The sequence below is a fragment of the Sceloporus occidentalis genome, unplaced genomic scaffold (genome assembly GCF_023333645.1).
Source record: "Sceloporus occidentalis isolate IW3139 unplaced genomic scaffold, rSceOcc1.0.p SCAF_2, whole genome shotgun sequence".
Lineage (NCBI taxonomy): Eukaryota > Metazoa > Chordata > Lepidosauria > Squamata > Phrynosomatidae > Sceloporus > Sceloporus occidentalis.
In genome coordinates, this window is record NW_028316982.1 from 12,772,412 (window position 1) to 12,796,668 (window position 24,257).

Sequence of the window (24,257 nt, forward strand, 5' to 3'; positions counted from 1 at the left end):
CCATTTCTCCAGTAATACATGAAAGGAATATACAAGACCACACTGTTATCCCCACTGTCATCTGAAATATACGAGACCACACTGTGGTATCATGTGGATGTACAGGATAAAGTATAATGGATCAGGACAAATTTCATATTGAACTGCCTCCTGCAGTGGCAGGACATCTTGCGACCTGGGTAGCCAACCTCACCACTTTTCAAAACTGCTGTCACCTGTGCTCTGTCTCACTTCTGAGTGAGCCCAGAGGCAAAAGGTCACTGTGGCAAGCCACACCACTCACAGACCTTCACAGAGCTAGCTACCAAATGCCTGTCTCCGAGGCAGGAAACCACAAAGTCTGTCATATTGACAGCAGTAGAGCTGAACATCTGACAGCAGACCACCAGCAACTAAACAGAGAAGTGGACCTCCTGAGTGCATAGTGAGTAGTACAATTTGTCCCTCCTGTTTCTTTACTGCCTCTGATGGGTGTCTCACTGCACCTAATGAGTATGCAGGTTCTGACCAACCTGACACGATCATACAGCTTGGACTAGGGGTGATAGGAATACAGTGAGCCCACACTATATGCGGGCTCGTTATAGGCAGTTTTCAGCTTACACTGAAGCCTCCTGGGAAAGGGGAGAATGTGCAGCACACACGCATGGCCGCACAGCAAGCAGAAGCCCTATTATATCCAATGGGGCTTGCGAAAGATGCGTGCGGCTGCACCAAAGAAGTTTTTCTACACAGAATAATTCCTACACAACACTATGGAAAGAATCTGCACTGGAATATTAGTTGTCTCCTGAAGTCAAGAGAAAACTTAATTATTTGTCCTCTCATGCAAGGATGAAATAGTCAATTATTTACATTCCTAGTGTGAAGATCTCTGCTTTATACTGGAAAGATACACTAGCATCTCTTGGCTTGATAAATATATTGCTAATACATTTGTAAGCTTTTCTGCCACATTTGCTAAACCCAAAATCCAAAAACCCAAAGCCTAAACACCAATTGTTCTGTTTCTCAGTAAATGTCAAACAGGATAGGAGGTAACAAACAAGCATAGCAAAATTTATCACCTATTGTGGACAATTAGCCCCCAACATGTTCATAACTCAACATATTATGAATCCATGTAGAAGATACAAGTGAAAATGAAGAAGCAAAATTTTTACCATATGGATTTCAGTGCAAGGATACAGGTAAAAGGAGAAACAGATGAAGGGATAGTAACATGATTCTATATACCATTTACTTCCAGCAAATTCATGATATGCTATGAATGATTAGTGGAATCAGTGTATTTATCTCATGTCAGATTCAGATCTCTAGGGGGGCTGCAGAGTAAAACACAGGTACTATAAATAAGACTTCCACTTCTTTGTTTACCTCTCCATAGATCCTGAAAGTTCCAGTATCTTCCTCAAGCTCAATTGCAGTAACTCCTGGTACCTTTCTAGCTTGCTGTATGTTACTGCCGTGTGTTCCTATTGCAAGTCCCATTAAATCTTCTCTGACAACAAATTCCTCATGAAATGCTGCAGCAAGCTGTTTTGTGCACTAGGAAGAAGGCAAAATAATTTGTTTCCTCAAACAGTGCTTTAAATATGAGTACAAGTAAATGGTAAAATCAAAACTGTACATATAAGAGCAACTTACTTCTAAATGTTTTGTGGCTTCTTCATTTCTTGACATGAGCATTAACTTTGTTCGAATACTGCGCAAATGCATATCACTCAGAATACTCACTCTTTTCACTGTTGCTTCGCTGGCAGACTACAAAAAATGTGATACAAAGAGTATTTTCATTTTATAAGATAGTTTCATTTAATTTTCATTTTATTTAATGGTATGTTCTATTTATTGTTAGTTATAATTCTTATTGTTTTGAGAAGAACAAATTATGCATCTGAAACACTGTAATACCACTCTTCTATAAATGATATAAAATAAGTATGCTTCTCTCTGTTCAACCATGAAAGTTTAACTTTAAAACTAAAATTAAAAAATCCTCTTTTAAGGTCAAACATTCAGGGTAGAGCAGAGAGAAACACATTTATTTGATGTCATTTATAGAAGGAAGATGAGGTCCTTACTGGCTGGATTTGCACTGCAGAAATGATCCAGTCTGACAGCACCTTAACTGCCATGGATCAATGCTACAGAATTTTGAGAACTGCAGTTTTGCGACACTTAGCCTTCTCTGTCAGACAATTCTAGTGCCACAACAAACTATAAATCCCAGCATTGCATAACATTGAGACATGGTAGTTAAAGTGGTGTCAAACTGAATTATTTCTGCAGTGAAGGTGCTGTTTCAGCGTTTTAGATCCATATTGTTTTATATTACTGGAAGTCAAACAAGGTATGCAGGAGTACTTTCCTTCCTGTAGTTTTACTTACTGTATATATGGTATAAACCATGCCCACTACAGTATAACATAATAGGTATGGCATGCAATATGGACAGGATTTGTACACACCAAGTCATTTAAGACATTTTTGCAAGGAATTTCCACTTTGCTGCACAACCCAGCTATTTTACAGGCACAGAACAAATGTCTAGGTCAAAATGCTACGGACTGGGTTGACCTTCTGGTTGCTGGTTCTGCTGGCCATTCACCATCCTGGAATTCCTAAATACATTTTCCCACTCTATTACATAAAAGCAGCCTCACTTCATTGAGATAATAAGGTATTTTTGTTATATGTTAAACCTTAATCTATCATACACAATCAACAACAGAAGGTCAGAACAAAATGTGCACAAAGGTTTAATACAAAAGAAAATATATCTTACCAATACTACCAACTGGCCTGTTTCAGCCTGGTAAAAAATTCTGCAGGCTCCTACAGCTTTCTTGAAATCCTTATGGGCACTTTCATTAGCACACCTAGCAAAATTAAGCATAAATTAAGACACGTGGCATAGTTAATAGGCATGCTGCTATAAGAAATAAAAACTACCACAATATTTAACAGCACAACTTTCCTAAGCCAAAAATCCAAGATAGGGGCTTTGGCACAGGTCAGCATTGGCCAACTATTTACTAAACTCATCTTTAATTATGGAGATATAAGGAAACTTGCAAGCTATATAACACTTAATTAGAAAAGAGAAAAACGATACATCAGGGTATACAATGAACTCAAATAATAGCATCCATTTAAAAATGTGGTCTCTTACAAATATATTTGTTTTTGTCTTCATCAAAGAGAGTTCATTTACACTGCAGAAATAATGCAGCTAGACATCACTTTAACTGCCATGTCTCCATCCTACAGAATCCTGCGATTTGTAGTTTTGTGAGGCATCAGCAGTCTTTGACAGAGAAACCTAAAAACCTTGTAAGACTACAAATGCCAGAATACCATAGGATGGAGCTGCAGCACTTAAAGTAGTGTCAAACTGCATTATTTCTGCAGTGTAGATGAACCCAAAGTGATGAAAACTCTATAGGGGACGCAACTATTTTTTACAACATTTTAGAAATAAATGGTATAACTATGTTTAAATTATTTGTTTGGACCATGCTTTGAAGTTAGACTCTGAAATTTTCATTTCATTGTGAAAAATATCATAACGTGCTTTCCTCCCTTACCTAAATGCTAAAATCATGTGTTTGGTTATCCAGTGCAACAATTGCCTGCTAGTGATCACATTAACATCAAAATCAGACAGCCTCTTGTAGTTAATAAATCCATTTCACTTCTTTCCCTCTGTATCTCCCAGTGATCCCTGTCTGTTTTCTGCCACAACTTAAACCTAGTCCTGTTGTCTTTGGGCTTCTCATTCGCTCTTCTTTATCTGAGGTAACTCTACTTCTCATCCAATCCCTTTTATCCAATGGTAAGATTTCAACAGAACTAACCTACAATATAATCATATACTGTTTATTCAGAAGTAAGCCCCTCTATGTTCTACAGTATCAGAGAACTAGTAAAACTCCATTTCACTTCATTGTTTTACTTGTTGAATGCTTCAAATTATTTTTTAAAAAATCAAGTTTAGGTTATTCAATGAAGTATTTTCTTTAGCAAATATAGAAACATAATGAAATTTTGTGGCAATTTACTCACGCATCTCTTAGATCTTCAGGAACATCTACTGCACACTTGAAAAATGTATTCTTGTTTACTGCTTTATTTTGATTCACAGGCCGAAGTCGTTCAAATGTGACTATCTCATTATAAGTGGCATCACAGGCAGCATATTCAATCACATAGAACTGAGAAAAAAATTGAAGTATTTTTAAAGCATAAATAAAGACTGGCATCCTGTTGGTGAATTATGAATCCTGGTCAGTGGTAAGTCATTGCACCACACTTTTATGGTTATTATGGAGGTCAGCAGTCTCCATCAATCATAGTGGCCAAAATCACCCCCAAAACCACCTTTTCTCAACTGTATCACCACTTGCCCAGCCATTTCCTGGTCAGTGCAAAGTACCAGGACCAGAAGATAAGTACTGTACCCAACTGTTTTCCTACAGCTGGATACTCAGCAACAGAAATGTACAAGAACCAGCCAGATAATCATGTCTACACTCTATATGGTTTTATATTATTATTATTATTATTATTATTATTATTATTATTCTTTATATTATCATTTTCCCCTGTAGCTCAGTGTACTTACACATCATTCTTCTAAGTGCCTCATTTTCTCCTAACAAGCACAGGAGATAAAGTCGGCCCTTCTTACATATGGATTTTTTATCCACGGATTCAAGCATCCATGGTTTGAAAATGTTTAAAAAAAGTATAAATTTCAAATATCAAACCTTGGTTTTCCATTTTTTATAAGAGACACCATTTTGCTCTGTCATTATATTTAATGGGACTTGAGCATCCACGGATTTTATCATCCACGGAGGATCTTGGAACCAAACCCCAGCGTATAACAAGGGTCTACTGTACATTAGGCTACAAGCTGCATCTGGCACAAAGTTGACCCGTGGACTGCCTAGAAACCAGACCTTCCTAGTCTGACAATCATAGCAGCTTCCATACAACATGGAAGACAGAACCCTGAAACGCATGTTTATAATAGGACTTCTGAAGCCCTCTGCAAGTCTTCCCCAACCAAGAACCCTCTATTGGTTGGGGTATTTTTTTCAACTTCAACTCCCAACACTCATCAGCAGTGACCATGTTAACTGGAGCTAATGGGAACTGCAGTCCAAAGTACCTGGACAGCAGCAGTTAGTTATGGCTGCCCCATATATACAAAACAATATGAACAACAATCATGACCCCAAGGAACAGGTTATTCCAACTAGGAGCCAAAGACTGCAAAAAAAATGTGTAACTGAGGCAAAGTTACAATTAGATTCATCCTCTTTTCCCACTGCATCTCCCTCCTCTGGCCAACAATGTATTAGCCAATTAATACTCTCATTTCTCTTCAGTTTGTATAAACTATGTGTTACCATGTTAGTACTTCTAGCCCTTTAAAGTCTCCAAACTGTTGCAGCTTTTGGGGAAATTGGAGTAGGTGTGAGGTTATCCAACTTCTGTAGTTGGACTTGGTGTTCCTCCTTCTCTACTGGAAGACACTTCAGTATTTTCTTTGTGGCTCTTTCATAAAGGCAACCTGCAACTGTCGAGTTTTATAGCCACTTACCTCCCCCTTCATCATTCGCACTTTTGCTAGCCACCATCCACAAGGCTCTTGGTCATTTGCTCTTGAGTAAACCTGAAAATAAGCCATACAACATATTTGAATGTTCTTATGAACATAGTTCAACCTCCATATCACAGCACAGCACCTATTCATGCTAAAAAGATACACACAAGACTGCCTACCGAAACCTAGGTTCCCCGTAGAAATTCAGATAATCATAGCTTTAAAAGCTGAGATATAAACAAAGCTTTTAACATTACATGCAGCCCCTTCACTCCTCAGGAAAACAAACCATGAACACTTCAAGTAACTTTATGTTCCTATGTCATCCAAGTCTTCAAACTAGAGTTAACAACTTCAGAACAAGCAAGACATAAAACAGGATTTCAAACAGGTTTAATATCTGTTTTGTTCATAATCTGTTAACCATAGTTTTCTGGTTTAGGTAAAAAGAGATAATGTAGTTAAATGGAGACTTCTTCACTTTTTTCCTCCTATCATAAACAGAGGAGCAAAGGGAATGCATGCATGAACCAAAGATTAATATTTCTGCTTATTAAGGAAGTATTAATACCTATTATTTATTTAACCATTTTCTAAACTAAACTTTTCTAGAATCATCCTTGTAATTCTGTAACAAGGCACTATCAGATATATGAAAGAAAAATTGTCAAATGGTTTGGTTTTTAAAAAAAATTGTACTTCAAAGTTAAAAACATCTATTTCTGGGCCTAATAGTACACAGTTAATAGCATTCTAATTTGCTATTTACATTTTTTAAATCAAATTTGTTATTTTCATTTTTTTATGGAGAAAAAAGTTCCAACTAGATGACAATCTCAGTTCTATGAATAACATGTAAACATTTTACAGACAGGTGGATTTAGTACAGAGGGCCCTCCCCTTATGCGGGGGATCTGTTCTGGACCACCACCACCACCCCCATGTAAGGGAAAATCCACGTATGCTTGCACCCCATAGGAAACAATGGTGTGTGTGTGCACGGCACACACACCATTGTTTATATTGTCGCAACACTGCCACACAAGCAGGAAGCCGCGTATAGTGCGCCTGTGTATGGTGCGGGCACACTGTAAAAAACATGAATAAAACAGAAGAGGAAAACATGCCATTTTAATCTTAATCATTATACTCTGGTTTCTCTTTAGATTGTATCTTAACCATGACATTTCTTCACAAATAAATGGTTTTATCTATGTATTCTTTAAAACAAAACAAAAACCAGAAATGAAATTTTGGGCATAACTAGTTTTGTGTTAGACAGCTAGTGCTGCTTAGGGATCCTCAAGTTAAAAACCAGCTCCCTGACATCTGAAGTTTGGCCCAACCTCCAAGTTATCCAAACTTCATATGGTGTGGACATAGGGCATTTCAAAATGCTGCACGCTGCACCTTCTGGAGCATTAGTTGAATATTAATAACCACATTAATAATGTCAAATACCTTCCATGAACAAAACTGATATAGCAAGATCTAGATGAGGATATCTACATACTGATTAGTTTTCAAAGATGTAGCCTTGTTAGTCTCTTCTAGCATAAAAAAGATGAGGGGGAGGAAAGTTGCAGCATCTTTAAAACTAACTTTATTTTGGCTTGACTTTCATAGATGTTAACCCACTCTGTACTGCATCCGAAGGAGTGGGTTTATATCCACCAAAGTTCATAGAAAAATAAAAAACAGTCTGCCTTAAAGTGCTGCTATATTTCCTCCTCCCCCCAAAAAACTTCTCTCTTTTTATATGCACAGATTACACTTTCCTGGATGGAGACAAATGCTGTTAGAATTCATTGACAGCTTATGGACAGTACAGCAACCTTTGTTTTCATAGGCAATACTACTAATTTTGTAAACATAATGCACTAACAGGGTTTTGCAGAGATTTGCATAGCTACTGGACAAAAGAACCTTTCAGTGACACTGTTCCTGTGAATTTCTGACTCACTTCAATTTAGCCAATTAAACTAACAAACCTAGCTAGCACCATGGGTCACAAACGTGATAAAAGAAAAGGTATTGGAATGAACAGACCTCCACTTCATCTCCTTCGCCAATTTCTTTCTTGATATCAGGTGGTGGTGGTAATCTTACTTCATTGAAGGGAACCTGACGTTCAGGTTGCCAACTGAAAGTTCAACAGGTATTTAAATATCAATGTCAACAAGAAAAGGTAGCTACAATCCACTTTTAAAATCACTTTGGAGTAATAAATTTTGATATGAATGCTAGATACAAAAGGAATATCAACAACTTTTAATGATGAACACAGAGCTCTATTACCACTTACATTAGTAACACAAAATGTTTTACTAAGCTACCTTCCCATCTGTGACTCAATGGTCTAATTCATCAGCTGAACTATGGTCAGAGGCATCAGGACTGATCTGTGAACCTTTTACATTTGTACTGTCCCTTTCCTTTCATCCTTTACAGCTGAAATAAGAGTTTGACTAATTTGCACTAGAACAACCTAGCTTTCAAAGCTTCTGTATGCCATCAAACTGTAACCTGTTCCAACCTCTCTCTTTTCTCATGAATGAAGAAAGAAAGAGTTCAGAGAATATATGAGCCTAAGGTTTATTGTACCTTCCCCCCCGCCCCAGCACTTAAATCTGATCTCAACAAGGACAAGGATGACTTGAAAAGGTGGGGTTCTGATTTACATTGGCATTTCTGCTCTTGTCACAAGAAGCTCTTACTGAGGACATTATCACACAATCCCCTTTCCTGCCACAATCACACTTGTTCAAGAAAACAGATTTGTATCTGTTATCAGCATCCATTACCACACATCTTTTCAATCACGCAATGTTTCTGCCATCATGCTCTCTTCTGGACTCCCTTTAACCCCGTCTCTCTGCCCTATACCCTACCCAGCATGCCTTTCTTTTTTTGTTCCTCTCTCTCTCTCGCAATTCACGTTTTAATGCAGTTCCAGAGTTCTGCTAATGTGTTTTAAGTTTTTAAAAAAAGAATTAAAAGAAACAAAATATTGTATATACTCATGTATAAGTCTAGAAATTTTAATTAAAAAATAGTCCCAAAAAAACTAAGTTGACTTAACCATGGGTCATAAGTACTGCACTTATTTAAAAAGGAATCATCCCCTCGTCAAAGTCAAGAGTGTAATCTGTTCTGGAAGCTCTACCCCCTCTACCTTCTCATCCGGTCAGGATTTAGGGTGAGCACAAACAGTTATGCCTCCTGGAATTTTGTAAGCTTTTTACATCCTTTATAATAGGCCCCTAAATTTTACCCTCAACTTATCCACTGATCCTATCAAAATCCTTAGTTTGGCGTCAAAACCTGCCCCCGACTTATACAGTTTGCCCTCCTAATCCACAGATTTTTTTATACACAGATTCAAGCATCCATCGCTTGAAAATATTCAAAAAGTATAAATTTCAACTATAAAACCTTGATTTTCCCATTTTATATAAGGGACATCATTTTGCTAAACCATTCTATTTAATGTGACTTGAGCATACATGGATTTTTTTATTCACGGGGGTTCCTGGAACCAAATCCCAGCAGATAACAAAGGTCCACTGTACATGAGATCAACTTACAGTTGAGTATATTTGATAAATAAATTAAACCAGGCTGTTTGGAATAGTGAAGAGGAAGGGGAAGAGGAGAGAGAAGGAAACTATGGCCTGATACAGACCGCTGCTTTGTGGCGGCCTGGAGCCAAAATTAGGGCTTGGGAGGGCGGAGTGTCCGCACGCTCCACGCTCTCCCAGCTCCATTTTGGGCATGCACATGTTCAGACAGCATGCGTGCCAATCACGTGCCTTGTGTGCCGCCTCTAAACAGCACGGCGCACAAGAAAAGTCACCATGCTACTCCAGGGAACTAATGGTGCCTTGGCAGTGGCACAGAAAGGAGCCACATTTTTGCAGCACATCATTGGTGGTGCTGTGCGGTCGCCAAGGCAACAATGTGGGGCAGAAAGGGGCGGCGTCTCGGTGCTCCTTTCTGCCCATCTGTATCCCCCCTTTGATACTACATGACCGCCAATATTGCAACTACTATCGCAGTGACATTTCACACTGAGGAATAATGAGATTGCTGCATGATTGATTTATTGACAGGTTTCCCACCACCACCACCGTCAATGAAAAGGGATGCCCTAACCACACATCACAGACAGAGCAGCTATTGCTTGGAGGTGACATCATATGAAAAGTATTTTACAACTATAATTTTAACTTAAAATTAACGGGTGATAATCACCTGTTGTATTTTTGTATGAATGCAAAAATGGGGGGAAATGCTATACTGTTAAGAAAATACACAATAGTATTGTCTTCAAAAACATGAAGCCATAAATTGACCCAGTTCCAAAGGTCACCCACCTCTGGATCCCAGCATGATCTAAGAGGCAGAAACTGTATTCAGTTTTCAAAGATTTCTTGTATTACAATATTGTCTTTTAAAGTTGGTTTCTAAACTGTTTTCCATGTTTATGTTTTAATTTTATTCTATAAATAACATAACATAATTAAGAACTTAGTATCAAATTTTAAGAATTTATATTGTATCATATTTTCAGTCAAGAAGCATTTTCCTTCACAGTAAGCAAGAAGTCACAAGTTTCAGGAAACAGTACATTCAATAACTGAATAGTAAAAAAAATAATTAGCATTCCGTATATGTTTTTCAAAGCAATACTTACTTATTTTCAAACACAACAGTGAGTGAATCCTCATGAACATCTTTGATGAATCCCTAGGATAAAGTATAAAACATGTTAGAAAAATTGAAGCAATATTTGGGGAAGGGATCCTATTTTATTGCAAAATGGCATCTCCATTATAACAACAAACTTAACAAGTATTTCTACTCTTAATAGGAAAATGAAACCATGGCTAAAGATGTGAAGGACTAAAAATTTCTGTCATACAGACACAAGCAATTTTATTTCCAACTGCTCTCATCTTTTGACAAACCTGAATGAACATATAGCCACTGACAGTTTTTGAGAACATCTTTAAAAGTTGTCCAAGTCAGCAGTCATCATAACATCATGAAACAGAAAATCCCAGAGTTCAACTAAGCACTATCAAAGTAATTTGCTCACATGAAAAACATTACTGAATGTATATGGCTGCAGCATATAGAATATACACTGATTTTTTATACATGGATTCAAGCATCCACGGTTTGAAAATGTTCAAAAAAGTATAAATTTCAAATATCAAACCTTGATTTTCCATTTTTTATAAGGGACACCATTTTGCTACGTCATTATATTTAATGGGACTTGAGCATACACGGATTTTGTTATCCACAGGGGATCCTGGAACCAAACCCCAGTGGATACTAAGGGCCCACTGTATTCTGTAAACCCATGGTTCATTCATAGTTCATGCACAATATTTCACTGTACACTTGTAATAAATTTCTATCACTTTGGACTGCAAACTGCAACCTGATGCATTCTTTTATTGTTTTTTATTTTTAATCCTACACGTGGAAAACAGAGAGATGCCTAGGACAGAGCATTTCTCCCTGATGTCCTCACTTGTTACTTGCAAGATGTTTGTTGGTTGGTTGGTCTATCTATCTACATTCAGAAATGCAGTCTCCCACCTGTGGTCTCTTATTATGCAGCAACTCCACACTATTATGTAGTTGAATGCATTATTCCAGTATAAGAACTACTATCTGGCTGGATAGTCAAAAGGTGAATGTTGAGATTATATTTAATATACTCCTACTGAATGTGATGATTTAGTAAATTCTTGCTCTACTAATGATAGAAATTATAATATTTAAATTGTTAAAATTGATTCTTTTAGAAAATAATTAGATCATGTAGCCAACCAAACAGCCAAAAGTGGAAGAAGGCTAGATCAAACATACATCTGAGGAAAACATACATCTGGGATCTATGAAGGTTTATGCTACCATCATCCCATTGTGTTCGATATCTCTTTCCCTGACAAACTATCCCAAGCTTTTTATCCGTACAGAAAGGACAACTAGCAGTGTCTAATATAATCAGTCTTAAAACCTAGACTAACAACTGTTCAGATGTAAAGTTTGACTTAACACTAAAAACACTAAACCTCCAGTAATCTATTGCCATCATAAATAACGAAGAGCCTGCCCCTCCCTTACATGCCCCTTTCATATAGAAGGCACACTAGCACACAGAAAAGTGAATTTTAGTGTTGTATGTAGTACAGTATGCAAAGAAACCATCTAATTGTATAGATCCTGATTGATTTTGAAAGCTAAGTAGAGTCAACAAATACCAGGTGCTATAGGCTGTATTTCAGAGGAAGGCATTGGCAAAACCACCTTTGAATATTCCTTGCCTAAGAATACCCTATGAAAATCATGGGGTCATCACAAGTAGACAGGAAACCGGAAGGCGCATACATACACAATTCTGTAAGAGAGCTAGTGTGGTGTTGTGGTTTGAATGTTGCACTCTGGGAGATCAGGGCCTGAATCCCCACTTGGCCATGGAAAACCACTTGGTGACTCTGTACAAATCACACACTCTCAACCTCAGAGGAAGACAGAGGTAAGCCCTGTCAGAACAAATCATACCAAGAAACCCCCTTGCAAGGTTTACTTTAAGGGTCACCATAAATCAAACAACCTGATAGTATGTAATAGCAAATAAATTTGGGACACTGTACCGTGGGGTGGGTATGAACACAGAATTGACATAGTAGATCTGAGAGAAAGCTGTAATTTTGAGCAGGTCTGATAAAGGCACCCTGATTGTAGAATAATATATGTACTGGTACTATTGTGCACATAGAGTGTTGTATTTACTAAATGTGTGGGGGGGGGGGTCAGCCTTTTCTAACTCAGTACATAAATTCCAGAGTCTCTCCACTTAAAATACTAGCATTGTGCGGTTAACCTCATCAATAATTTTTGTCCTTTTCTTGCCTGTCCACATTCTTATGACCATGCTGATGTTGCTTTATGGCATATGTCTCTGTTTTCATCTGCAAAATATTGGAGGTATGTAAAGCTAGTTAAGTTCAGAGGAAAATGCACATTCTAGCAATCTACATCAAATGAACTAGGAAATTAGGCATAAATTGTGTTCCTGACATCATCATCTGAACGGAAACATTTACTGAGGCATACTATACCTCAGTTAACAATGCCTCTGACAAAGAAGTTCCTATCTCCCCTTTTCCTCCTCATTCTCTCTAGCTGAAGGGTTTTTTAGCATTATCAGCATCAGGGAAATCGTGAAAGAAGACTGGGGAAACATTTTTGTGTGTGTGCTGGGTTGCAGCAGTGTGTAGTAGTACAAAGCCTGGACTGGGAAAGAATGGTATTCGACTGTAGCTGTAAGTGCCTGCTTAGAGCAGCTGCCTCCAAAGATCCTTACTGAGCATCCACAAATGAGAAAACAGTTAAGCCTGCCTCACCAGCTACCCCCCGGCATATTAAAAAGCACAGTTTTGTATTTGGCCACAAAACAGAAATCTTAAGAAAAGTGGAGAGTGGTGAAAGAAAGAAAAAAATCATCCCTGGATGCATTCTGAAAGAAGCCTTTAAGTGATCACTGGAAGATTCAAAGTTTTTTTGTTTACTCACATGAGGTTTGCCTGACCTGGTTGTTTCATTTCATGTGTGCACGTTGATAGTTTTCAATAAAAGGTTTACAGAAACATGTTGAACTGTTTTCTTGAGGGATGTAGAAACCTATCCCTATTTTTGCCATATTATTTCTGCACTGATAACCATATTTTCTGTTAAAAAAGTAATGCCTAGAAACACATCTATTTTGTTAACTGAGGAATACCTGTACAGTACACATCATGGGAAAATCAACCTGCATACAATATGGTGACATTAGTTGACTCACATTTTCACAATGGGACCATATGAAGCTAGGCAGATTTTTTTAGCAGCTCAGAAAAAGTAGATTGTCTCTAACCAAAGATCTAAGGTTTACTGGAACCATTCAACAGAGCAAAAGAGATGCAGACACGCACATCTTTCTTTCTTTAATAGGGAAGTGGATGAGAAAGCCTGTAGATGATGTGCCATGTATGAGACATGTTCTTTCAAGAACCGCTGCAAGATACTATTATGGCTAATCATGAATTTGTATAGAGACACGACTATACAAGTGAGATGTGGTATTCAGGGTAACCTTACAAAACCTATTTCTGCCCATAAGGGTGTGCGTCAAGGGTGCATTTTGGCACCTTTATTATTCAATCTTTACCTTAATGATCTTTCAGCCTCTATCTCCTTAGAAGCATGCCATTCACCTAAATTGGGCTCCGTCAGTATCCCCCTACTCTTGTATGCAGATGATGCAGTTCTCCTTTCATTTTCAAAAATAGGTTTGAAACAAATCTTGAGAGCTTTTGGGGGTTACTGTGAAGAAAATCGCTTAACCATCAATTATAGTAAAACCAAAATCATGTTTTTTCTAAAAACCAGTCGATCCAAAAGGACCCTAAATGGATATAGCTTAGAGCAAGTTAAACTCTTTAAGTATTTAGGAATAATATTCCAATCATCATGTGGTTGGACATCCCAGAGGTCTGCCGTTATTCAGTCAGCAAATAATAGTGCCAAGGCATTAGTTCGATTTTTCTACACTAAAGGAGGCCAATTTCTACCCGCTGCACTGAAGGTGTTCCAGGCTAAGGTCATGCCACAATTGTTATTTGGGATCCCTATCTGGATCCTAGGCTTCTCCGCAGTACTAGAACAGGTTCTCTCAGCCTATCTCCGAAAATTATTTGGAGTACCCAATTGTGTTCCATCAGCCGTCTTACGTCTCAAAGTGGGTTGTCATTCAGTTGAATGCACTGCTTGGACATGGGCCCTAAAGTACTGGCTGAAACTTTTCTATGCGGGCCCTGAATCAGGATACCTGCAACTCGTAAGCAAAGTTAACTATACCACCCTTTGGGCTAAAAACATCCAGGAAAAATGGCAGAGAGTGGGTTTCTCAAGCAATTTCCTCATTACACAAGATCTATCCAAGGCTCAGCAGATTTTGACACGCCGTATAAAAGATATTGATATTCAATATTCTTTATCTTCTGCTCGCACTACCTGCTCTCCCATTAGTTTAGGGCTACAGTTCAATTTTGAGAGGGAGGCATTTTATTTGCAAAATCTGACCATCTCAAAATATCGAGCCATGTTCACCAAAGCAAGATTTAATGTTATTCCCTCAGCCGTGCTAGAGGGTCGCTTTAAGGGAACCCCCTACCATGAACGGGTTTGCCCTTGTGGTGAAGGCTCTGTTGAGTCTCTAGAGCATGTCCTATTTTCTTGTATCTTTTACAAGGATGAGAGGCTAAGATTAATTTCTCCCCTCCTGCTTAAGTTTCCTGGTAGACCTAACAACTGGTACTTGGAGTACCTGTTAAATGATTCTAAGAAAAGCAAAACGGAAGTAGTGGCAAAGTTCCTTTTCTCTGCTGTTAAAACACGTAAGATTATGATTCAAATTAAATGAACAAGTCCTGTCCTTTGCATCTTGAATATCCAAACAAATACCCATCTTGGTCTTGTGTTTTATGGTTTAGTATTATTCAATATACTTGAGAGTGCTTCTGTATATGTGTGTGTGTGTGTGTGTATATATAAATGTACATCTCATGACTATGTTCTGAATATTTGCTTTACAGTCCCATTTTAACAAGTTTTATATGTTTTAAATGTTTTATGTGTTTTATACACACTTTACTGTCTAATGGCCTGTTGGCTGAAATAAAGACTATTATTATTTTATTATTATTATTACTGCAAGATCTGAATAACATACTGCATGGACTTCTGGTTTCTGTATGTCACTTGGAACAAAAAATGTCATTCACTGGGGGTTATTTTGTTATGTTATTTTTAATATGCTGGCAGTAGCTGCACATTAAGTTTTTGGTTAACTTTGCTAACTGAGATATGCGTGTCCTGTGTGCCCCAGTAAATGTTTCCTGTCAGATGATGTCAGCAAGGTGTCAGGACTCAATTTACGGCTATTTTCCTGGTTCGTCTGAAGTATATGTAAGTATATATAAATACAAACATCTGTTTTCAGAGTTTATGTCTCTATCCTATATTGTAGGTAATGGCAAGGTTTTCTGTTTATCATTTGGAAATAAAAATGGTAGCATTTCTAGGGTGTAGAAATTTGCAGAAAAGGAGTTCTGACAGCTACCATATATACTTGAGTCAACGTCATGTATAAGTGCAGGGCAGGTTTTGGGGCCAAAATTATGGATTTTTACATCATTCGTGGATAGGTCAAGGGTAAAATGTACGAGAATGTAAGAAAAGAGCTAAAGGATAAAGGAAAAAAATATCAAAGAACTTACAAAATTCCATGAGCTATAACTGTTTTGTGCTTACACTAAAGGCTGGATATTTCTAGACTTATACATGAATATATACAGCACTCAAAGCAAATATTGTATCTCATCTGAATGTCATCATCACAGTTTTGCTACTGTGGAATACCTTTCATTCAATACCCACAAACACTCTTGAAAACATAAAGCTTTATGGACCCCTGAAATATATTGGTCTTTCCATAAGATCAAAGAATAAATTAATATACAGACCAGACAACACCTAATTTCTTAAACTAATCATAAAACTAATCATGTACTTTCTTAGATACTCTTTAGATTATGAGTTACAAACATGGCCCTTCAAATGTTGTTGAACTTAGCCCAACTCTGCCAGATAATGAGTAATGAAGAGATTTGCAGTACCAAAACATATGGATGGCTGCACAATTTCTACTCTTGCTTTAGATATACGAAGACAGTTCTAGAAGAACTGATCTATATTCAAAACCAAAATATCAAGGGGCTCAAAGTAGGTACAGAACTCAGAGTGAACTCACACAGAAATCAAATCTCAACAATGTGCTGGTCTACGACCGTAGAGGAACTGAACTGAAGTCTCAACACTGATTTTCTGATTCCAAAATCATTCATAACCCACATGAGAACTGCCAACTTTGGTCTAGTTATATATGCTTAAGACCAGGGTTGAGGGGAGGAGCTTTTAAAAAGAAAACTTTTTGTTTTGTTTGCTTGTTTAAACCAAGGTTGTTGGGCTTTGTTTTGTTTTTGCATTAATATGTAGGACTACACCAATAGCCAGTTTGATGAGCCAGCATGGTGTAGTGATTTGAACAATGGACTGTAAGAACTTTGGAGACAAGGGTTTGTATCCTTGCTTAGCCATGGAAAGCCACTGGGTGACCTTGAGCAAGTCAAACTCTCTCAACTTCAGAGAGAAGGCAAAGGCGAACCCCTCTGAACAAATCTTGCCACAAAAACCTTGCAACTGATCCATCTTAAGGTTGCCATTATGTTAGAAACAACTTGAAGGCACACAGTAGCAACACCAATATAGGACTAAATCAGAAAATTAAGCAGTAAAATGTAGTTCAAGTCACTAATTTAAATAATTGTTCTTTTAAAATATACACTTTTAAAGCATGTTGTTTTGGATGAAGGATTTGACTCTGAATGGCATTTCTTGCACTATATAAAAAAGAAGCAACTGACATTGGATACTGGTCTATCAATGAACTGCCAATAAACTCTTTTACGTTAAAATGTTTAATTCAAACAGTCATTGTTGTGCCTGTAAAAGGGTTGGAAAATCATAATACAAGTTGAAAATCATAATACACCTTATCCAAAATGCTTGGCCCTGAAGTGTTTTAGATTTTGGAATATTTACATATACATATAGCACAGTGGTTTGATCCTTGGACTAGGGCTCTGGAGACCAGGATATGAATATTCTCTTGAGCATAAAAACCTATTGTGTGATCTTGGACACTCTCACACTCTCTCAGCTTGAGAGGATGTCAATGGCAACCCCTGTGACGAAACATGCCAAGAAAACCCTATGATAGGCCTCAGGGTCACTGTAAGAACAATACTGGGATATCTCAGAGATGGAACCCAAGTCTAAACATGAAATTCTTTTAAGTTTTGTTTACATCTTATACAAATAGCCTGAAGGTAATTTTATACATATTATTTTAAATAATTTTGTTCATGAAGCAAAGTCTGTGAACAATGAGCCATCAGAAAGTAGAGGTGTCACGATCACAGCTACTCATCTGAAGAATTTTGAAGTATTTCAGAATTCTAGATAAGGAAGACTTAACCTGTAATAGCAAGACTTTAAAAAAAAAAGAAAAGAACCAGTGTTTAAAAACCAGTTTTTTTTAAAAAAAGTCATTTGGCTTAATCCAACCATATGACACATGAACAGATGGCTCAGCACACTACCTGGAGAAATCAAAATCCTAGCATGTGTTTGGAGAGGAGTAAAAAAGATCTCATCAGAAGTTATTTTAGATGTTCAGTTAATGGCAATGTTTAGACATCACAAACTGCTTTATATTACAGTAGTCCCTTTCCTTACACGGGGGATCCGTTCCGGACCCCCCCCCTGCATAAGGGAAATTTCGTGTATGCTTGAGCCCCATTAAAGACAATGAGGCTTGTGCCTGCAATGCATGCACCATTACTCTTTCCGGCATGTGGCACCGCTTCTTCCAGCGCGGCTTTCAGCATATGCTGAAAGCTATATATATTGCGCCCGCATATGACACAGGCGCACTGTATTACACTGTTTATGTGTCAAGCCTAACAGTGTTACCTATGACTGCATCAGGCAGTGGTTTTTCTCAGTCTTTCTTGCAGTGCTATACATATTTCACGGACTCAAAGAACAATAGCAACTTCATTTATATACCGCTTCATACCACCTAAGCAGTTTCTAGGCGGTTTACAACTGTAAACTAATTGCACCTAACAAAGTGGGTACTCATTTTAGCAACCTCAGAAGGATGCAAGCCTGAGTCGAGCTTGAGCCCTTTTGCTGGTATTGAACTCGCAACCTTATGGTTTGTGAGTGAGCAGTTGCAATACAGGCATTTAATCACTGCACCACCAGTTGGAAAAGACCACAGGTCCAACCCCATTCTGCCATGCAGGAATATACAATCAAAGCACCCTTGACAGATGGCCATACAGCCTGTTTAAAAACCTCCAAAGGAGACTCCACCGCTCTCAGATGCAGCATAGTCCACTGTCAAACACCTCTTACTGTCAGGAAATTCTTCTTAATGTTGAGGTGGAATCTCTTTTCCTGTGTTTGAACCTAGTGCTCCATGTCCTTGTCTCTGGTGTACCAGAAAACAAGTTTGCTCTATCTTCAATATGGCATCCCTTCAAATATTTAAACATGGCTATGATGTCACTCCTTAACGTCCTCTTCTCCAGGCTAAACATACCCAGCTCCCTAAACTACTACTCATAGGAATCCACAGCCCTCCAGGTTCTGACTCACCACCAGCCAAACTAAAGGAAGTTTTAGCCAGGCTCATGTAGCATCACCATAAAGGAAAGAGCTATAAGCAACCTCATTGACCTGGCTAATACTTTCTTCAGCTTCGTTGGTCACCACCAATGTGTAGGCATGAAGGGGACTGTAGTTTGTCAGAACCTGGAGGGACGGAGATACCCCATCCCTGTCACAGGGCATGGCCTGCTATCCATGTCAGAAAATCAAGTTGCAATTTCCTTCCTCTGACCTCACCTTTGTGTATCTTTACAGTATGGTTCTCAGAAATCCCTCTCCACAGCCTTTTCTTTTCTAAGATAAGAAGCCAGCAGAAAAGGGAAATTGTCCTGAGTGCTGCTGCATACAGCCAAGCCTCCAGACCCTTCACACCTGGGAGGTTCCTGTATTTTTGGTCAGATATTCTACAGCTTCAAAGTTGGGGGGGAGTGTTGGCTGTTTATTATTCTCACTAGCATGGAGACATTATAGTGAGAATAGAAAATGGGACTGTTGGAGCCTGCCTTCTTCATGAGTTCCACATGACTCGAAATATCACAAAGGAAATCAGGAACATTTTCCTGGGCTATGGCCCTTCAGTCTGCTTCAGTAGAACTTGATCACTGTGTTAACTGGTTACTACAAACCTCGAATAAAGCAAAAGAAACCTATTTATTTATACCCCTCTTTTCAAGGCGAGTATGAATAGCAGACCATGCCCTATAAGGAGCAGCTTAGGGAGCTAGGTATGTTTAGCCTGGAGAAGAGAGGTTAAGGGGTGACCTGATAGCCTTGTTTAAATATCTAAAGAGATATTTAAAGGGAACAAGTTTTCTGGTAACTTGCTTTTTAGGTGCATATTTTTCTTAATTATAAACTTTAAATTCTTTCCATTGGAATTATTGGAAATTTTTTAGAAACATAAGGAAAAAAACCAACAATGCTGATTTCATTTATTTTTAACTGGGTAAAATACTTTTAAAGACAAAGTTATCTCACTCAAAATGCCAGGAAGTGTGTAAAATGATGCTTTGTATATAATAATGTCTACAATTTTTCTGTTTGTTGTTCAATATCTTTAAACTGAATCTGACCTATTATGATGTTGTCATGCCGTTTTCTTGGCAAGAATTATACCGAGGAGGTTTGCCACTAACTTCCTCACTGAGACAGTGTCAACCAGTCACTTAGTGGGTGTCTGGCTCAGCAGTGATTTCAATCCCGGTTACAGCAACAGAATGGGCACTGGTATGCTCAAATGTCCTGTCTGACAGAATGAGCTTTACCAGGCAGTTTCAAGACCTAGAATCAATTCATATATGTTTATCTGTGGTGGTAAAGTTTCTCTACAGGGAATGTTAATCGTGTTTCATGTGAGAAATTGTCTGAACACACACCTGCCAATCACATCACATATAAAACTTTACATGTCCCAAGGAAAGTTTGAATCATCGGGCTTTAGAGGGTGCCATACTATTTTTTTTACTGTACTGTTTTTAAACTTTTCTAATCCTTTTTAGCTGTATTTTCTGAATTGTTTAAAATACTGGGAATAGTTTAACTATTTTAGTTAAAGCAGTCGCTTTCCAGCTTCAATCGATCTTGGATGACACCGATTTTCTGGACCCATTTCAAACTGGCTTCCGGGCGGGCTATGGAGTTGAGACTGCCATGGTCGCCTTAGTTGATGACCTCCATCTGAGTATGGACAGGGGAAGCGTGTCCCTGTTAGTGCTCTTGGACATCTCAGCGGCTTTCGATACCATCGACCATGGTATCCTTCTGGAACGCCTGGGGGAGTTGGGTATCGGGGGCACTGCTTTGCAGTGGTTCCGGTCCTACCTCTCAGGCAGGTTCCAGATGGTGGAGCTGGGGGACTGTCGCTCCGACAAGAGGGCCCTTACATCCGGTGTCCCTCAGGGAGCGATTTTGTCCCCTATGCTTTTCAACATTTACATGAAACCACTGGGAGAGATCATCCGGAGACACGGGGCGTGGTGTTATCAGTACGCTGATGACACCCAGATAGTTTTCTCTGTGTCTCCGACTGATGCAGTAACTAAGGATGGCATCTCTCCTCTAGATGCCTGCCTAGCGTCAGTAATGGGCTGGATGAGGGAGAACAAACTCAGTGTGAATCCAGGGAAAACGGAAGTACTGGTGATAGGTTCTCCAGTTCCGGGTGGCGAGATCTGTCATCCGGTCCTGAACGGGGTCACGCTCCCCTTGAAGGACTCGGTCCTCAGCTTGGGAGTGCTCCTTGATTTGTCGCTCCAGCTAACATCTCAGGTGGATGCGACGGTCAGGAGTGCTTGTTATCAGCTTCGGCTGATACGCCAGCTGCGTCCCTACCTGGACCGTAGAGACCTTGAAACTGTTGTACATGCTTTGGTAACCTCTCGATTGGATTTCTGCAACGCGCTCTACATAGGGCAACCCTTGTACCAAACTCGGAAGCTGCAAATGGTACAGAATATGGCAGCCAGATTGGTCGCTGGTATTTCTAGGTCGGACCATATAACACCTATTTTAAAAGATCTACATTGGCTGCCTATTCGCTTCCGAGCTCAATACAAGGTGTTGGTTTTAACCTATAAAGCCCTAAATGGCTTGGGCCCAGGGTACTTGGAGGACCGCCTCTCCCCATATAATCCGCCCCGCACACTTAGAACATCCGGGACTAATTTGTTGGAGGTCCCCAGATCTCATCTTGTGAGGACCTCTCAGAGGGCTGTTGCCATCGTTGCCCCATCCTCCTGGAATAAGCTCCCTGTAGAGCTCCGCTCCGCTGCCTCATTAGATTCTTTTAAAAAGAATTTAAAAACATACTTATTTCGGTTGGCCTTCTCAATTTAGTTAATTGTTTTTTCTCTGTCCCTTGTTTTCCTTTTTTGGCCCCCGATTATTGTGATTTGATTGTTATTACCCTGGACATGTGTAATTTTTCCTGACTCCTGTTCCCATTTTACGTAGTAATGTTTTAACTTTTATACTGTAATTGTTTTATTTTGTATTGTAACTGCTTTTATCCTTTGTAAGCCGCCTTGATCATCTTTTTGGAAAGGCGGGGTAAAAATAAAATTTATTATTATTTATTATTATTATTATTTTAATACTGACTTTTGTATGTTTTTAGCTCAATTGTAATTATTTTAAGCTGCCTTGGGTACCAACTTTGGGGGAAAGGCAGCAAAAAAATTAAAATCATCAGCTGCCACGGCAGGTCTGCAGGGTCTGGAATAATGCCTAGACTCTGTAATGAGCTGGACGAGGGCCAGTAAACTTGAAGCTGGATTTCATTAGATGAAGGTTCTATGGTCAGACACTTCTCAGCTCTATGAAATGGTTAGTGACCTAACCTGGGTAGCACTCTCCTCATGGAGCAGGTGCATAATTTGAGAGTCCTCCTCCGTCACTGGATGGAAACTGTGACCCCTGAGTGCCTTGGGCCAATACTGACTGGTTCACCAGCTATGGGCTTTCCTAGAATCATAAGAGTGGAAACACACTTCAATGGCCATCAAGTTCAACACATAAATACATAACTAAACCTGAGGCCAGCCACCCAACCACTGTTAAGAAACCTCAAAGGAAGAGACCTGACCGCATTCCAAGGTAATCTATTGCACTGTCAAGCAGTTTTTATAATCAGAAAGTTCTTCCTAATGTTTATGTGGAATCCCTTTTGTCATTTGAATCTACTGGCTTCTGTCCTAGTCTCTGCAGCAAGGCAAAATAAGCTTGCTCCAACTTCTACATGACATCCCTTCAAATATTTAAACATAGCTATCACGTCACCTCTAAACTTCTCTTCTCCAAGGTAACAGGCCTAACTTCCTAAACTATGGAGTTCAGTGTCCTATAATAATCCAGATAAATTTGCATTTATATATATATGGGTGCTAGAGAACTATGAGAGCTATAACCCCAAAAAGTAACTTAAAAAAAACCTCTGTCATGGTCCTAGGTTCCATGCCCCTTTGGCCACTCCATGGCAATGGTGCAGGTATTCCTCAGCCAGAAAAGTAATGTAGAAAGGATACCTCAAGGAGATTAGAGTGCTGTCACCTCAAGGTAGGACTGAAGTTCATCTTTTCTGACCAGAGAAGGTAAAGCAAATAGGGCAGTATCTTCACTATAAAGTTATCTCAGTTTCATATCATTCCAACTGTCATGGATAGACCCCAAGGACTACGCTGAAAAAGCTTTTTTAAGTGACTCCAAACTCAACAATTACAACCAGGACTGTGCTACAAGTTGAGCACCCCTAATCTTGGAAACCCTGAAAACCAAACTTTTTGCCACCAACTTTCACCTTCAAGGTGGCAGCTGTGGCACTAAGCCCAGTCCTGCTCTCTTCTTTCCTGATTTCTGTCCATCTGGAGGATTTGGGGCAGAACTGGTGCTTGGAGGATGGTGAAGGAGGGTCAGAGAAAAACAAGCTCATGGTCTGGATTGTAACAGTGTGTCTTCATTACACAAAGCAAGAAACAGTTGAACTAGGATTCTGCCGCAGCCAAGTATGCCTGCTTAAACAGACAAAGTGAACAGCAGTTATCTCCAGAATACCTTACTGAGCATAACACAGATAAAATAGGAGAGCAGATTAGTCAACATGTTAAAAAGAAAAGAAAAAACGTTGATCTATAACTGTGGCCACCAATATGGAAATCAGAAGGAAAGTGAAGACTAGTGAAAGGAAATGTCATCCCTGGATGCATTTTGGAGCAAGCTTCCAAGTCTCTAGAATGGTCAAAAATTTGTTTATTTACACTAGGCTTGCCTGACCTGGTTGTTTCATTTTGCATTGTGTACATTGCCAGTTTTGAATAAAAGGTTTGCTGAAACACATTGAACTGTTCTTTTCTGTGGTGTAGAAACCTATAGCTGTTCTTTTCATGTGACATCAAGCCTCTTGTATCAAATTTTCTGTTAAAGTAGTAATGCTTGGGGACACAATTTCATTGTTGATAGTAAGTTGAACATGACACAGCAGTGTGATGATGCAGCAGACAGGGCAAATAACATTTTAGCTTGCATTAATAGAACCACAGTTTCCAAGACAAAGAAAGTAACTGTCTCACTATATTCTGCACTATTCAATCCTCATTATGGAGTACTACGTTCAGTTCTGGGCACCTCATTTTAGGAAGGATATAGACAAGTTGGAGCTGGTTCAGAGTAAGGAAAAAAGGTTAATAAGCAGTATGGAGAACAAAACATGTAAAGAAAGGATGAAGGAGTTGATTATATTCAGCTTGGTGAAAAGAAAACCAAACAGTGATGCAACTGCACA

The 24,257-nt window shown here is 38.9% G+C and overlaps 1 protein-coding gene across 3 annotated transcripts in view; it reads right to left on the reverse strand.

The window, feature by feature from the left end:
• LOC149317979 (RNA-binding protein FXR1) overlaps positions 1-24,257 on the reverse strand; it is a 47,264-nt gene that overhangs the window by 12,669 nt on the left and 10,338 nt on the right. For all 3 annotated transcript variants that reach the window (XM_089508769.1, XM_089508770.1, XM_089508771.1), the window contains exons 2-8: positions 10,314-10,366; positions 7,667-7,760; positions 5,615-5,686; positions 4,069-4,217; positions 2,789-2,882; positions 1,648-1,764; positions 1,378-1,548 (exon numbers count right to left, since the gene is read on the reverse strand). In XM_089508769.1, coding sequence (XP_089364895.1) covers positions 1,378-1,548; positions 1,648-1,764; positions 2,789-2,882; positions 4,069-4,217; positions 5,615-5,686; positions 7,667-7,760; positions 10,314-10,366 — 750 coding nt within the window. The remainder of the gene's footprint in view (positions 1-1,377; positions 1,549-1,647; positions 1,765-2,788; positions 2,883-4,068; positions 4,218-5,614; positions 5,687-7,666; positions 7,761-10,313; positions 10,367-24,257) is intronic.